Raw genomic sequence first — 13711 nt, 5'->3', positions numbered from 1 at the left:
TTAAGGCGTCAGCCGGAAAGCTGCGAGTTATCTCTGACAGCGTAGAGGTCATGTTTGGGGAACGGAGGCAGATCACACAAGATGTGTGGAAGCTAGAAGACATGTTACACCACTGTAGGCTTATATCCCTGTTCATGTCAAGGCCCTGCAGGGCATTCCAGCCACGGAACACCAGATTCTACTCTCTTACCCCCCAACATATGTTGAATATTTGGTTGTCATTGTTTGTCCGTTAGGAGAGATAACAGGCAAACGATCAGAATAACAAGTCTTCTACATCAGGGGTTCTCAACGTTTTTGGCCGGGGACCCCCCGGAAATGCTTTGGCAACGTCTCGGGACCCCCGCCCCGCCCCCTCCCGACCCCCAATATAAATTGACTGCTACAATAACCTTAAACCATTTTTGGGCGGGAAACCCTTTTGGTGTTTTAAGCATTGTTATAATTTAGCTATTTAAAAATAGCAGATCTACAAGCTCATAGCGCGCCACCGAGTGGCGCGCTACGAGCTTGTAGATCTGCTATTTTTGAATTTTTGAATTTTTTTTTTGAAAATAATTTGGGGACCCCCTAAAATAATTTGGCGACCCCCCGAGGGGTCGCGACCCACGGGTTGAGAACCACTGTTCTACATCAGTGGTTCACAAACCTTGTCATGTCAAGGACCCCAAAATTGACACTAATTAGCGGACCCCCATTTGAAAAGACATGCCAGGGACCCCCATAAGAGAATATTTTTACGGCTCTAGCAGTGATTCTCAACCCGTTTAATTTCAAGGACCCCCAGTTTGACATGCATTAGTCTACATACGGACCCCCCTTTAATGGCATTTCTATCTCTGGGACCCACAATTTATTTTGTAAAATCAATGTTATTTTAACTCTGAGAGTGTACAAATGGAACCATTAGGGTCCATTTGGTTCCATTTTTACACTATCTGAGTTACAGACCCATAATGGTCTATTATGGGTAGACCGGGATGCGGGATGAAGGAGAGAGGAGAGAGTGTTCGACAAGCCTTTGTGAAATGAAGTCCATGACCTGACCACCATGTCCCCGCACCCCCCGCACCCCCCCCCCCCCCACCCCCCACCACCCACCACCATGTCCCCGCACCCCCCACCACCCACCACCATGTCCCCGCACCCCCCCCCCCCCACCACCCACCACCATGTCCCCCCCCCCCCCCACCCACCACCCACCACCATGTCCCCCCCCCCCATGTCCCCCCCCCCCCCCCCCCACCACCCACCACCATGTCCCCCCCCCCCCGCACCCCCCACCACCCACCACCATGTCCCCGCACCCCCCCCCCCCCCCCCCCCCCACCACCCACCACCATGTCCCCCCCCCCCGCACCCCCCACCACCCACCACCATGTCCCCGCACCCCCCCACCACCCACCACCATGTCCCCGCACCGTCCGCCACCCACCACCATGTCCCCGCACCCCCCCACCACCCACCACCATGTCCCCGCACCCCCCCACCACCCACCACCATGTCCCCGCACCCCCCCACCACCCACCCCCCACCACCCACCACCATGTCCCCGCACCGCCCGCCACCCACCACCATGTCCCCGCACCCCCCCCCCCCCCCACACCACCCACCACCATGTCCCCCCCCCCCCCCCCACCACCCACCACCATGTCCCCGCACCCCCCACCACCCACCACCATGTCCCCGCACCCCCCCACCACCCACCACCATGTCCCCGCACCCCCCACCACCCACCACCATGTCCCCGCACCCCCCCACCACCCACCACCATGTCCCCGCACCCCCCCACCACCCACCCCCCACCACCCACCACCATGTCCCCGCACCGCCCCCCACCACCACCATGTCCCCGCACCCCCCCACCCCCCCCCCACCACCACCATGTCCCCGCCGCAGGCAATCTGCAAAGGAAAGCATTCCATTGTGTGCAGGTGCAGCTGTTTAACTCATGTAGGCCTGACAGTTTTCTGAACTACCTCATGTTTCTGTATCATTGGTGCTCAATATTTCATGTCAAGGACCCCAACGATTATCTGTAATTGCGCCACCGACCCCCATCTGAAAATATGTAGTTCCAGGAACCCCTCAGAAGCAAAGATTTGAGTTAAAAACGTTCGCTCTGAAAGAATATAGATTCAAAGATTTGTGCCACATTTTCACGATTTTTTTTTTTTTTGAAAATAATTTGGGGACCCCCTAAAATAATTTGGCGACCCCCCGAGGGGTCGCGACCCACGGGTTGAGAACCACTGTTCTACATCAGTGGTTCACAAACCTTGTCATGTCAAGGACCCCAAAATTGACACTAATTAGCGGACCCCCATTTGAAAAGACATGCCAGGGACCCCCATAAGAGAATATTTTTACGGCTCTAGCAGTGATTCTCAACCCGTTTAATTTCAAGGACCCCCAGTTTGACATGCATTAGTCTACATACGGACCCCCCTTTAATGGCATTTCTATCTCTGGGACCCACAATTTATTTTGTAAAATCAATGTTATTTTAACTCTGAGAGTGTACAAATGGAACCATTAGGGTCCATTTGGTTCCATTTTTACACTATCTGAGTTACAGACCCATAATGGTCTATTAACTCTATTTGGTTCCAAACTATCATTTAGCTGGGGACCCCCTGGAACTCCCTCAGGTACCCCTGGGGGTCCCCGGACCCCACTTTGGGAACCAATGTTCTACATTCTCTAGTTGTGTAGACATCTTAAAAATTAACCGATGGAGATGTTTAACTATATTATTTAACTCTTGAGTGCAAAATTAAACCAATCGATACAATAAGTGGCCACTTGGTTACCAACAAACTCTCCCTTATTTAGCTGGGGACAACCTGGGACCCCCTCAAGGGTGGTCCGGGTGGTCCCCGGACCACTGGTTGAAAGCCACTGCATTAGAACATAGCAGTTTATATCAAGGGACCCCACCCGCACGCACGCACGCACGCACGCACGCACGCACGCACGCACGCACGCACGCACGCACGCACGCACGCACGCACGCACGCACGCACACACACACACACACACTTACATTATTAGCTAGCCAAACAAGGCAGAAGCAATGTCTTACTAAGGACGCCATGCTGGAAGTGATTAAGCACCATGAATTGATTGATCTTGATGTCAGCAGATCTGTAGTAATATTCATAGGCTACTTCACGGGGTCACGGGGTCACGCAACGTCGTGAAGCCGCTGAACATTGACGAACGCCACTTAAGAGTGGTGTGTGTGTGTGTGTGCGTCACTGCACGCACATGTACGAGTGTGTTAAAACTTTTATTACAGACGACTCTACTGGCAGGCTCGGGGGAAGGTCATCGAAGGATTACACACACACACACACACACACACACACACACACACACACACACACACACACACACACACACACACACACACACACACACACACACACACACACACACACACACACACACACACACACACACACACACACACACACACACACACACACACACACACACACACACACACACACACACACACACACACACACAGTGTTAATCCTGACTACATTCGCAGCACAATCTGTCTTCCCTAACCTCTGGCTTTCTAAAGCAGGAAGCAGCTATAATCCTATACCTTTAACCCATTAATACCTGGAACGCATACATGTGTCACCTTATAACCACTCTAACCATTATTCTAAACTTTATAGCTGTTGAAAAGTAGCAGGCCGCTACGAGCTTGTAGATCTGCAATTGTTTTAAAAAAATATATATTCTTTCACAGTTTGAAAAACAAAGGACGAAGAAAGGACGGCGCAACAGTTTTCTCAGTGCTTCAATGTCAAGGACCCCAAAAATGATATAGTAATATGATATATGATATGATATAATGATATAGTAATATGCCGCTGCAGACCCCCACCTGAAAATATGTTGCTCCAGGGACCCGCCCAGAAGCAAAGATTTGAGTTAAAAACTGAAACTCTGAAAGAATATATATTCAAAGATTTGAGGCACATTCTCGCGTTTTTTCCAAAAATGCCAGACCTACAAGCTCATAGCGCGGCACAGAGTGCTGCGCTATGAGCTAGTAGATCTGCTATTTTTCAATAGCTAAAGTATAACATGATGCTTAAAACTCCAAAAGGGGTTCCCGCCCAAAACGGGTTAACTGGCTACTGGGCTCATGTTCGGATAACGCCATACGAGCTAGCTAGCTAGCGCTCCACATGATGTGGGAAGAAGGAGAGAGGAGAGAGTGTTCGACAAGCCTTTGTGAAATGAAGTCCATGACCCGACCACCATGTCCCCGCACCCCCCGCACCCCCCCCCCCCCCCCACCACCACCACCCACCACCATGTCCCCGCACCCCCCCCACCACCCACCACCATGTCCCCGCACCCCCCCACCACCCACCCCCCCACCACCCACCACCATGTCCCCGCACCGCCCGCCACCCACCACCATGTCCCCGCACCCCCCCCCCCCCCCCACACCACCCACCACCATGTCCCCCCCCCCCCCCCCACCACCCACCACCATGTCCCCGCACCCCCCACCACCCACCACCATGTCCCCGCACCCCCCCACCACCCACCACCATGTCCCCGCACCCCCCACCACCCACCACCATGTCCCCGCACCCCCCCACCACCCACCACCATGTCCCCGCACCCCCCCCACCACCCACCCCCCACCACCCACCACCATGTCCCCGCACCGCCCCCCCACCACCACCATGTCCCCGCACCCCCCCACCCCCCCCCACCACCACCATGTCCCCGCCGCAGGCAATCTGCAAAGGAAAGCATTCCATTGTGTGCAGGTGCAGCTGTTTAACTCATGTAGGCCTGACAGTTTTCTGAACTACCTCATGTTTCTGTATCATTGGTGCTCAATATTTCATGTCAAGGACCCCAACGATTATCTGTAATTGCGCCACCGACCCCCATCTGAAAATATGTTGTTCCAGGAACCCCTCAGAAGCAAAGATTTGAGTTAAAAACGTTCGCTCTGAAAGAATATAGATTCAAAGATTTGTGCCACATTTTCACGATTTTTCAAAAAATAGCAGATCTACAAGCTCTACAAGCTTGTAGATCTGCTATTTTTCAATAGCTAAAGTATAACATAATGCTTAGTTAAAACACCAAAAGGGGTTCCCGTTCAGAATGGGTTAAAGCTGATATTGTCATGAATATAATTATGAACCTTTAGCTGTTTGACCCAGTAGGTGAAATTTCTTACAGTATGTAAATGTAAATTTGCATGTTGATACAGTGTTGTTTTCGTCGACTAAAACTAAGAGGAAAAAAAATGTTCGTCGATTACCTTTTTCCACTGACGAAAACTAACATGGAAACTACACGAGAACTAAGCTATGATGACTAAAACTATAAGACTAAATAATACTGACAATTTCGTCAACAAATACAAACTAGACTAAAATGTTAGGGAGGAGCAAGGGACTATAGTGGACTAGAGATCCAGTATAAGTCATTTTACACAACGCGGCATTAAGGGTCCATTGGGTTACCAACGTCATCATTTAGCTGGGGACAACAGGGAACTCCCACAGGGACCACTGGAGGTCCCCGGACCACAGGTTGAGTGCATGGTATGTATGTATGTATGTATGTATGTATGTATGTATGTATGTATGTATGTATGTATGTATGTATGTATGTATGTATTTGGTTAAAATGGGTAAGGTTTAAAAAAAGGCAAAAGCATGCTCTGTTGCACTGGCCTAAAAGTGGGTCCTCTAAAACTGCTCCAACTTCTGAGAATGTGTGTTTGGTTCATTAGCCACCAGATGGCATACCTTATAAGTATGTATGTATGTCTGTATGTCTGTATGTATGTATGTCGGGGTAAGAATGGTGGTCCCTTATTGGCTGTTGATGGTGACGTAACTAAGGTACGTTTCAAGGTTGGTATAAGGTCAATAACGGGTCTAAAGGACTTAGAACAGCAGTTGTAATAGACATTAGTTAGTAGCAGTACAAAGTTTGCACGCTCTGCCTGCGCACACGTAGGCCAATACATGGCCTATACTTGTACCTAAAATAACAAGCTGCAAGTCACATTCTGAGCTTGTCAATGTGCTACTACAATGACGCTTTTATGTTGTGTGACACCCTAATACAGTATGATCAAGTAGGTCACTATTTACAAAAAAATCACACCCGTGTGAACTGAGTGGTGCAAGGTCTTATATAGCCTGATCAGCTGTGGTCTGACGTAATGTCAGTGACCATAGTAACCGTGCTCGTTTTTTTGGTACGAACACGGGTACACGGGTACACGGGTACACGGGTACAAAGCCAGTTGTTGGAGTGGTTTGTACCACTCAAAAAAGGGACATTTCCAAAACTTATAATATGGAGATAAGACATCATGGGCAGTATTATGCATGTCTTAAGTACCAGGTCTTATTACTTAAATTAAGACCTGGAGGCGTGGTCAATGCTGTTTGGCCACTCAGAATAGCCAAATGGCATTGATCACGCCTCCAGGTCTTAAGTTAAGTAATAAGACCTGGTACTTAAGACACGCATAATACTGCCCCATCCGTTATAAAGTTATAATATGGAGATAAGACATCATAAGATAAGAGATAAGATAAGAGATAAGACATCATCCGCCCAACATTGAAACATTTGTTTCTCCTGTGCATGAAGCGAGGAACAACCTTTTGATCATTATTGGTAAATAAAATGGGAAATGGTGCATTTATATAGCGCCTTTATCCAAGGCGCTTTGCATAAACTGTGCATTACATTCACACACATGCACATTCATACACCGATGGCAGCGGAAACCATGCAAGGCACCAACCAGCACATCGGGAGCAATTAGGGGTTCAGTGTCTTGCTCAAGGACACTTCGACAGTAACTCTGGGGGAGCCCGGGTTCGAACTGGCAACCTTACGGTTACCATCCAGCCACTCTACCCCTGAGCCACTGTCGCCTCAGCAGGTCAAGCTGCAGTCAGTCGTGTGCAACTCGTCTCCTGCGCCACCAGTTTCGAATGTCATCACCCGATAATCAAGAGAATGTTCGTGATCAATCAGCACCTTAGAAATACCCCCAGTATGTGATAATCAACATACTGGGAAATCCGGAAGTGAAACTATGGGAGCGTTTGCTCTTTGTGTCAATGACGGAGGCGCGCCGTTTCTGGTGGCCTTGAGCCACGTGAGACACCGCCGAGCGAGTCGCCGGGCCGAGGGAGTCGCCGTGCCGAGCGTTGTGACGGCCACCAGACCCGAGTTATGTCCCGATAGGCAGAGAACAGTAAATATTAGTAGCCCCTAGTTGCCATGCCCCGACAATACATTTGGAAATGACACGTTCAGCAGGGGGAGTCCTTGACCAGGCTATGTCTGCACCACCACCCTGCATGCGTGCAGTCTGGGGGAACACAGCCAAGCACCACAATGTCTAGTATGCCAGTATGGCCATATTAGCCATATTCCAACGCCATGATAACGATTGATTTCGTATATTTAATACAGTGATAACGGACAAATCCGCTGCCTGCACCCTGTGTGTCACCTCCTTTGTCCCTGCAATCCCGTTTGTGAACTCCTTTGTGCTTTCTTCCTCTTGACGCTCTGCTCCTCCTCCTCCTCCTTCTCCTCCTCCTCCTCCTTCTCCTCCTCCTCCTCCTCCTCCTCCTCCTCCTCCGCCTCTTCCTCCTCGACCTCGCTGCATCCCGCTGAATTATAAGGCTTGTTGTCGTTGTCGTCTTCGTCATCGAGTCCGAAAATGTCTTCCTCATCACGCGCGGTCCTCCTGTCCTCGCCACTCTCATTTCCACTGGTGACCGCCCCCTGTTGCTTCCCCTCCTCTTCCTCCTCCTCTTCCTCCTCTATCTCCTCCTCCTCCTCCTCGCTGCATCCGGCCGAGTTATTGGGCGTGTCGTCGCAGTCCTCTTCGTCATCGTTGCCGAAAATCTCTTCCTCGTCGCGCGCGGTCCTCCTTTCCTCGCCGCTCTCGTTTCCGCTGGTGACCGCCCCCTGTTGCTTCTCTCCTTCCTCCTCCTCCTCCTCCTCCTCCTCCTCCTCCTCCTCCCTCCCACTCTGCTCCTGCTCCTGATCTTCCGACTCTGCCTCATCTGAGTGTTTCTGCGCGTCGCTCCCGGCGCCTCCGCTGCTCTCGTCGGCAGATTCCTGCAGGTCGTCCTCCTTGTCTCCGGCCTCTTGGTTCTGCAGGCCGGCTCGACGAGCCTCCTGCGCTAGGAGCTCCTTCTCGTTCAGCTCTCGCAGCTTGCCCACGATCGCGGCGTTCGCGGTCGACTGCACTCCACCGTCGGCCTTGTTGGGCCTCCTCCTCTTGCCCAGAAGCAACTTGGTGTCGAGATCGTTGAAGTAAACGCCGTCGCCGTCTCTGAAGATGAAGAAGTAGGTCTGTTCGTAGCCGTTGCTGCCTTTCTTCTTCACCTCCCAGTTGTATTCCTGAGCCAGGTGGTAATCGTACAGTTCGTTCTTCGGCACGCGGCCTGGTTCCTCGTCGGTGTCTCTCTTACGCTTACGCAGAGTTTCCTCGCTGGGCAGGAAATAACCGACACACTCTGAACCGACGGCCTTATCTCCTATTGCTTTGATCAGGGCCTGAGACACCATTTCCGCGGCCGCGGGTGCCGACACGTTTCTAGGCGCGGGATCAGAGTCGAAGACGACCTGACCACACAGGTCGCCCCACATCTTGAAGTCGGGGAACACGGGCAGCACCTCGACGGGAGTGACTCCGGCTCTGCTGTGGTGCCGCGCGATCGGTTTCTTCGCGTCCTCGAACGTCTTCTCGACGGCGGAAATCTGGCCGTCTCTGTCCTTGTAGATCTCTTCCGCGACGAAGCGCGGTTTGTTAGACTCGCCGACGACATTGGCTTTAGCCTTCACGTGGGAGACGCCGTACCTGTTGACCTCCGTGGAAATGTACTCCGTTTTTCTCATCCACGGAACGACCGTGGCGTGCAGAGATGTCTTGGAGCTCAACGGAGCCTGTTGGACGACGTCCTCCTCCAGCAGCGCCGCGTCGGCCGGACCCAGTGCGACGGCGGGGTCCACCGCGCGGTAGGTGTCCGGGTTGATGAGGTCGATGGGGACCCCGAGGTCGGGCTCCGTCAGGTGCGCGTGCTCGTGCTGCTTCTCCAGAGATGTGGCTTTGTACCGGACGAACCTCTGCCGGTCGAGGGTGTACGCCAGGCACTTGGGTTCGAAGGGGATGTCCGGCAGAGTGTTGCAGTATCTCACCCGACAGAGGAGCCCAGTCCTCTCCGGGACGACCGTGCTGGTTCTCTGAACGGAGGAGCTCTGGGCCTGGCTGGAGGAGGGATCCATGATCTACAACATGGATGTTTAGACACACAATGTAATTAAATATGACCTTCCCAGTCCTAATCCTCCATATTAGGGAAAAGACTGATGTCATCAATATGATGTCATGAATGCGATGTCTTTATGCTGCTTGTCTTTATATTGCAAATATGCTTGGTAGGTATATATACTGATGTTGATGGTGACATAATAAAGATATGTTTCAATGTCGGGTTATAACTGGCTGTCGATGGTGACGTAATTAGGATATGTTTCAATGTCGGGTGAATTAAAGGTAATGTCTGTATGTATACATGTAACAAATCTGAAACCTATCTTTATTACGTCACCATCAAAAGCCAGTTATAACCCGGCATTGATACATATCTTCATTAAAGCCAGTTATAACCCGGCATTGATACATATCTTCATTAAAGCCAGTTATAACCCGGCATTGATACATGTCTTCACCATCAATACCTACCAAGCATACACGTGCATTCGTACCAGCACGACCACAATACTTGCGCGCTCTGATTGCGCAAGTAACACGCATAACGGCTTTCTTGTGACTCTATCCTTTTGAATGTATTTTCCATAAAGTAATCAATCAATCAATCAATAAAAATCACACCCGTGTGAACTGAGTGGTGCAACTACACATTTATGGTTATAGTTACTGTACATTAGAACCAGGAAAGCATCTGTGTCATAAGTACTCTCCGCATGAATTCAGTCTCAACAGTGTCATTTGAAGGTAGGTCACTCAGCGGTTTCATCTGAAATGATGAAATGAAATGATGAAACCACTATGCCAAACATCTGTTGAGGAATAACTATAAAGATTGATTATATAGAGATTGATTCACTCTGACGTGATATCTGTGATGTCAGTGACGTCACATACTAACCATAGCAACCATGCTCGTTTTTTTGGTTGCTAACCATAGCAACCATCCTCGTTTTTTTGGTAAGAACAAACACGGGTACACAGGTACAAAGCCAGTTGTTGGAGTGGTTTGCACCACTCAAAAAACCAATGATCGATCTACAGTGTCAGTATGACATCAGGAATGTATGACGTCAGTATGACTTTGACGGTCAGGCACATCCATATACGGGCATATTCTGTCCAAACAACCGACCATATAATAAATATAAAGCTACTATATTGTCCTATATTATATACACAAGAGAGCTCTCCATGAAGTCGACGTCCGTGTTTCCACCCCAGGCGGTAACAACAACCACAGCCAACATGCCGAGCAAGAAGAAGAAGTACAACGCCCGGTTCCCGCCGGCGCGGATCAAGAAGATCATGCAGACGGACGAGGACATTGGCAAGGTGGCGGCGGCCGTGCCCGTCATCATCTCGCGCGCCCTGGAGCTCTTCCTGGACTCGCTGCTCACCAAGGCCTGCCGCGTGACCAGCGGCCGCAACGCCAAGACCATGACCACGGCGCACCTCAAGCAGTGCATCGAGCGGGAGACGCAGTTCGACTTCCTCAAGGACCTGGTGGTGTCCATGCCCGACGCCGCGCAGCTGGCCGAGAGGGACTCATCGGAACACCGCGGCGGCCACAACGCAGACGGGGCGGCGGCGGGAGGAAAGGACAAGGCGCCGGTCGCACTGGACATTATTAAGGTCCCGGGGCGCAGAGGACGGAAGCCCGGGAGTGGTCGGAAGAAAGGAGGAGGAGCCACCTCCTCCTCCGCCTCCTTTTCCACCTCCAAAGTCAAGGGGGGCAAGAGGAAGCGGCGGGAAGCGGCCGAGTCGGAGCACGATGACGACTCCGAAGACAGCGAGGCGACGGACAGGGAAGAGGTGGAGGAAGAGGTGGAGGAGGAGGAGGAGGAGGAGGAGGAGGTTGGCGGGTCGCAGACGAGCACCAATAACCTGCAGACGGAGTTCGTCTGCCACAGCACAGACGAGCTGTCCTCCCAGTATTTCCATATAGGTGACAACCTGCAGCTAGCGACTGGCTGCCACAGCACAGACGAACCCTCCCCACAGTATCTGGATATGGGCATCGACCTGCAGCCAGAGTCCGGCTGCCACAGCTCAGACGAGCTGTCCTCCCAGTACCTCCATATGGGCGACAACCTGCAGCCAGAGTCCGGCTGCCACAGCACAGACGAACCCTCCTCCCAGTATCTGGATATGGGCTTCAACCTGCAGCCAGAGTCCGGTTGCCACAGCTCAGACAAGCTGTCCTCCCAGTATCTCCATATGGGCTTCAACCTGCAGCCAGAGTCTGGCTGCCACAGCGCAGACGAACCCACCTCCTCACAGTATCTGGATATGGGCTTCAACCTGCAGCCAGAGTCTGGCTGCCACAGCGCAGACGAACCCTCCTCCCAGTATGTGGATATGGGCGACAACCTGCAGCCAGAGTCTGGCTGCCACAGCGCAGACGAACCCACCTCCTCACAGTATCTGGATATGGGCTTCAACCTGCAGCCAGAGTCTGGCTGCCACAGCGCAGACGAACCCTCCTCCCAGTATGTGGATATGGGCGACAACCTGCAGCCAGAGTCCGGCTGCCACGGCTCAGACGAGCCCTCCTTCTCAAAGTATCTGGATATGGGCATCGACCTGCAGTCAGAGTCCGTCTGCCACAGAACAGACGAGCCCTCCTCCCAGTATCTGGATATGGGCATCGACCTGCAGTCAGAGTCCATCTGCCACAGAACAGACGAGCCCTCCTCCCAGTATCTGGATATGGGCATCGACCTGCAGTCAGAGTCCGTCTGCCACAGCGCAGACGAACCCTCCTCCCAGTATCTGGATATGGGCTTCAACCTGCAGCCAGAGTCCGTCTGCCACAGCACAGACGAACCCTCCTCCCAGTATCTGGATATGGGCTTCAACCTGCAGCCAGAGTCTGTCTGCCACAGCACAGACGAACCCTCCTCCCAGTACCTGGATATGGGCTTCAACCTGCAGCCAGAGTCCGTCTGCCACAGCACAGACGAACCCTCCTCCCAGTACCTGGATATGGGCTTCAACCTGCAGTCAGAGTCCGTCTGCCACAGCTCAGACGAACCCTCCTCCCAGTACCTGGATATGGGCGACCACCTGCAGTCAGAGTCCGGCTGCCACAGCACAGACGAACCCTCCTCCCAGTACCTCCATATGGGCATCGACCTGCAGTCAGAGTCCGTCTGGCACAGCACAGACGAGCTGTCCTCCCAGTACCTCCATATGGGCGACAACCTGCAGCCAGAGTCTGGCTGCCACAGCACAGACGAACCCTCCTCCCAGTATCTGGATATGGGCTTCAACCTGCAGCTAGAGTCTGTCTGCCACGGCTCAGACGAGCCCTCCTCCTCCCAGTATCTGGATATGGGCAACAACATCGCCTCTGTAGTAGGCGGCACCACCACAGCCCCGCCAGAGGCCCAGAACCACTCCGAGATCCTTTGCCCCTCGGCCTCGCTCCTTGACGGGCACCACCACCACCACCACCACGCCCAGTCTGAAGCATGAGGGCTTTGTGGTTCATGATTCTTTGCAGGACGCAGAGATTGATGGTTTATTTATAATAACCATTTCGCTGCGTCTGGTCTGAGGACCTACCGTGGGGTTCAAATTGTACTCTTATGGGTCAGTAACTCTGTGACTGTGTGCAAGTGGAACAACCTTGGGGCACCGATGGCCTAGTGCTGTGCTTCTCAAACTTTTTCTATGTCAAGGACCTCCCAAAATAATATCAATTTTGAAGCAGAACACCAACAGAAAATATTCAGTGCCAGCGACCTCCATACAAAGATTTGTGTTAAATGTCTCAAAAATATTCTTTTTTTCTTTGTGTCACTTTTGAGTGGTGCAACCCATCCTATAGACAGCTATGTGTGTCCCTGGCTGGCTGAGTCTGTCTGAGCACGAAAATAGCATTTGGTTGGTTTTCACCACCAAGCGTCACCGTTGCGCAGCCTAACACACACACACACACACACACACACACACACACACACACACACACACACACACACACACACACACACACACACACACACACACACACACACACACACACACACACACACACACACACGCTCTAATGATTTTGGGTGTGACAGTAAAGTACAGTAGAGGGACCCCCCGGGGACCCCCACACGGTAACTCTTGTCTTCGGACGCGGGGCGGATCCCCCTCGAGGACCCCTGAGGGTCCCCAGACCCCACTTTGTGAGATCCACATCTAGGCTCTAATGCCAATCGGATTTCAATCTCGATGTATGTCAGTCCACTTTCCATTCAGTGCAAAATGCACATTTACGTCACGGCACAAGGATCGTCCAGAACTGCCCATACGACGTGCCCATATATGGCCATTTACTGCAGTTCTCCGTTGTTGGTATAATGGGGGCGTTCCTTATTATTTGCATAATTCCCAACT

General features: G+C 52.0%; 1 protein-coding gene across 1 annotated transcript; it reads right to left on the bottom strand.

The window, feature by feature from the left end:
- Nucleotides 1-6960: 6960 nt before the first annotated feature.
- LOC306943166 (RNA polymerase II-associated factor 1 homolog) lies at nucleotides 6961-9333 on the bottom strand (the record flags this gene model as incomplete). The annotated part of the gene is made up of 2 exons (XM_079529367.1): nucleotides 6961-7001; nucleotides 8073-9333. 2 exons carry the CDS (start codon nucleotides 9331-9333, stop codon nucleotides 6961-6963), a joined length of 1302 nt encoding a protein of 433 aa, XP_079385493.1.
- Between the last annotated feature and the right edge of the window lie 4378 nt (nucleotides 9334-13711).

The sequence above is a fragment of the Electrona antarctica genome (genome assembly GCF_951216825.1).
Source record: "Electrona antarctica genome assembly, chromosome: 19".
Lineage (NCBI taxonomy): Eukaryota > Metazoa > Chordata > Actinopteri > Myctophiformes > Myctophidae > Electrona > Electrona antarctica.
This window is presented reverse-complemented; position numbering and strand designations above follow the sequence as displayed.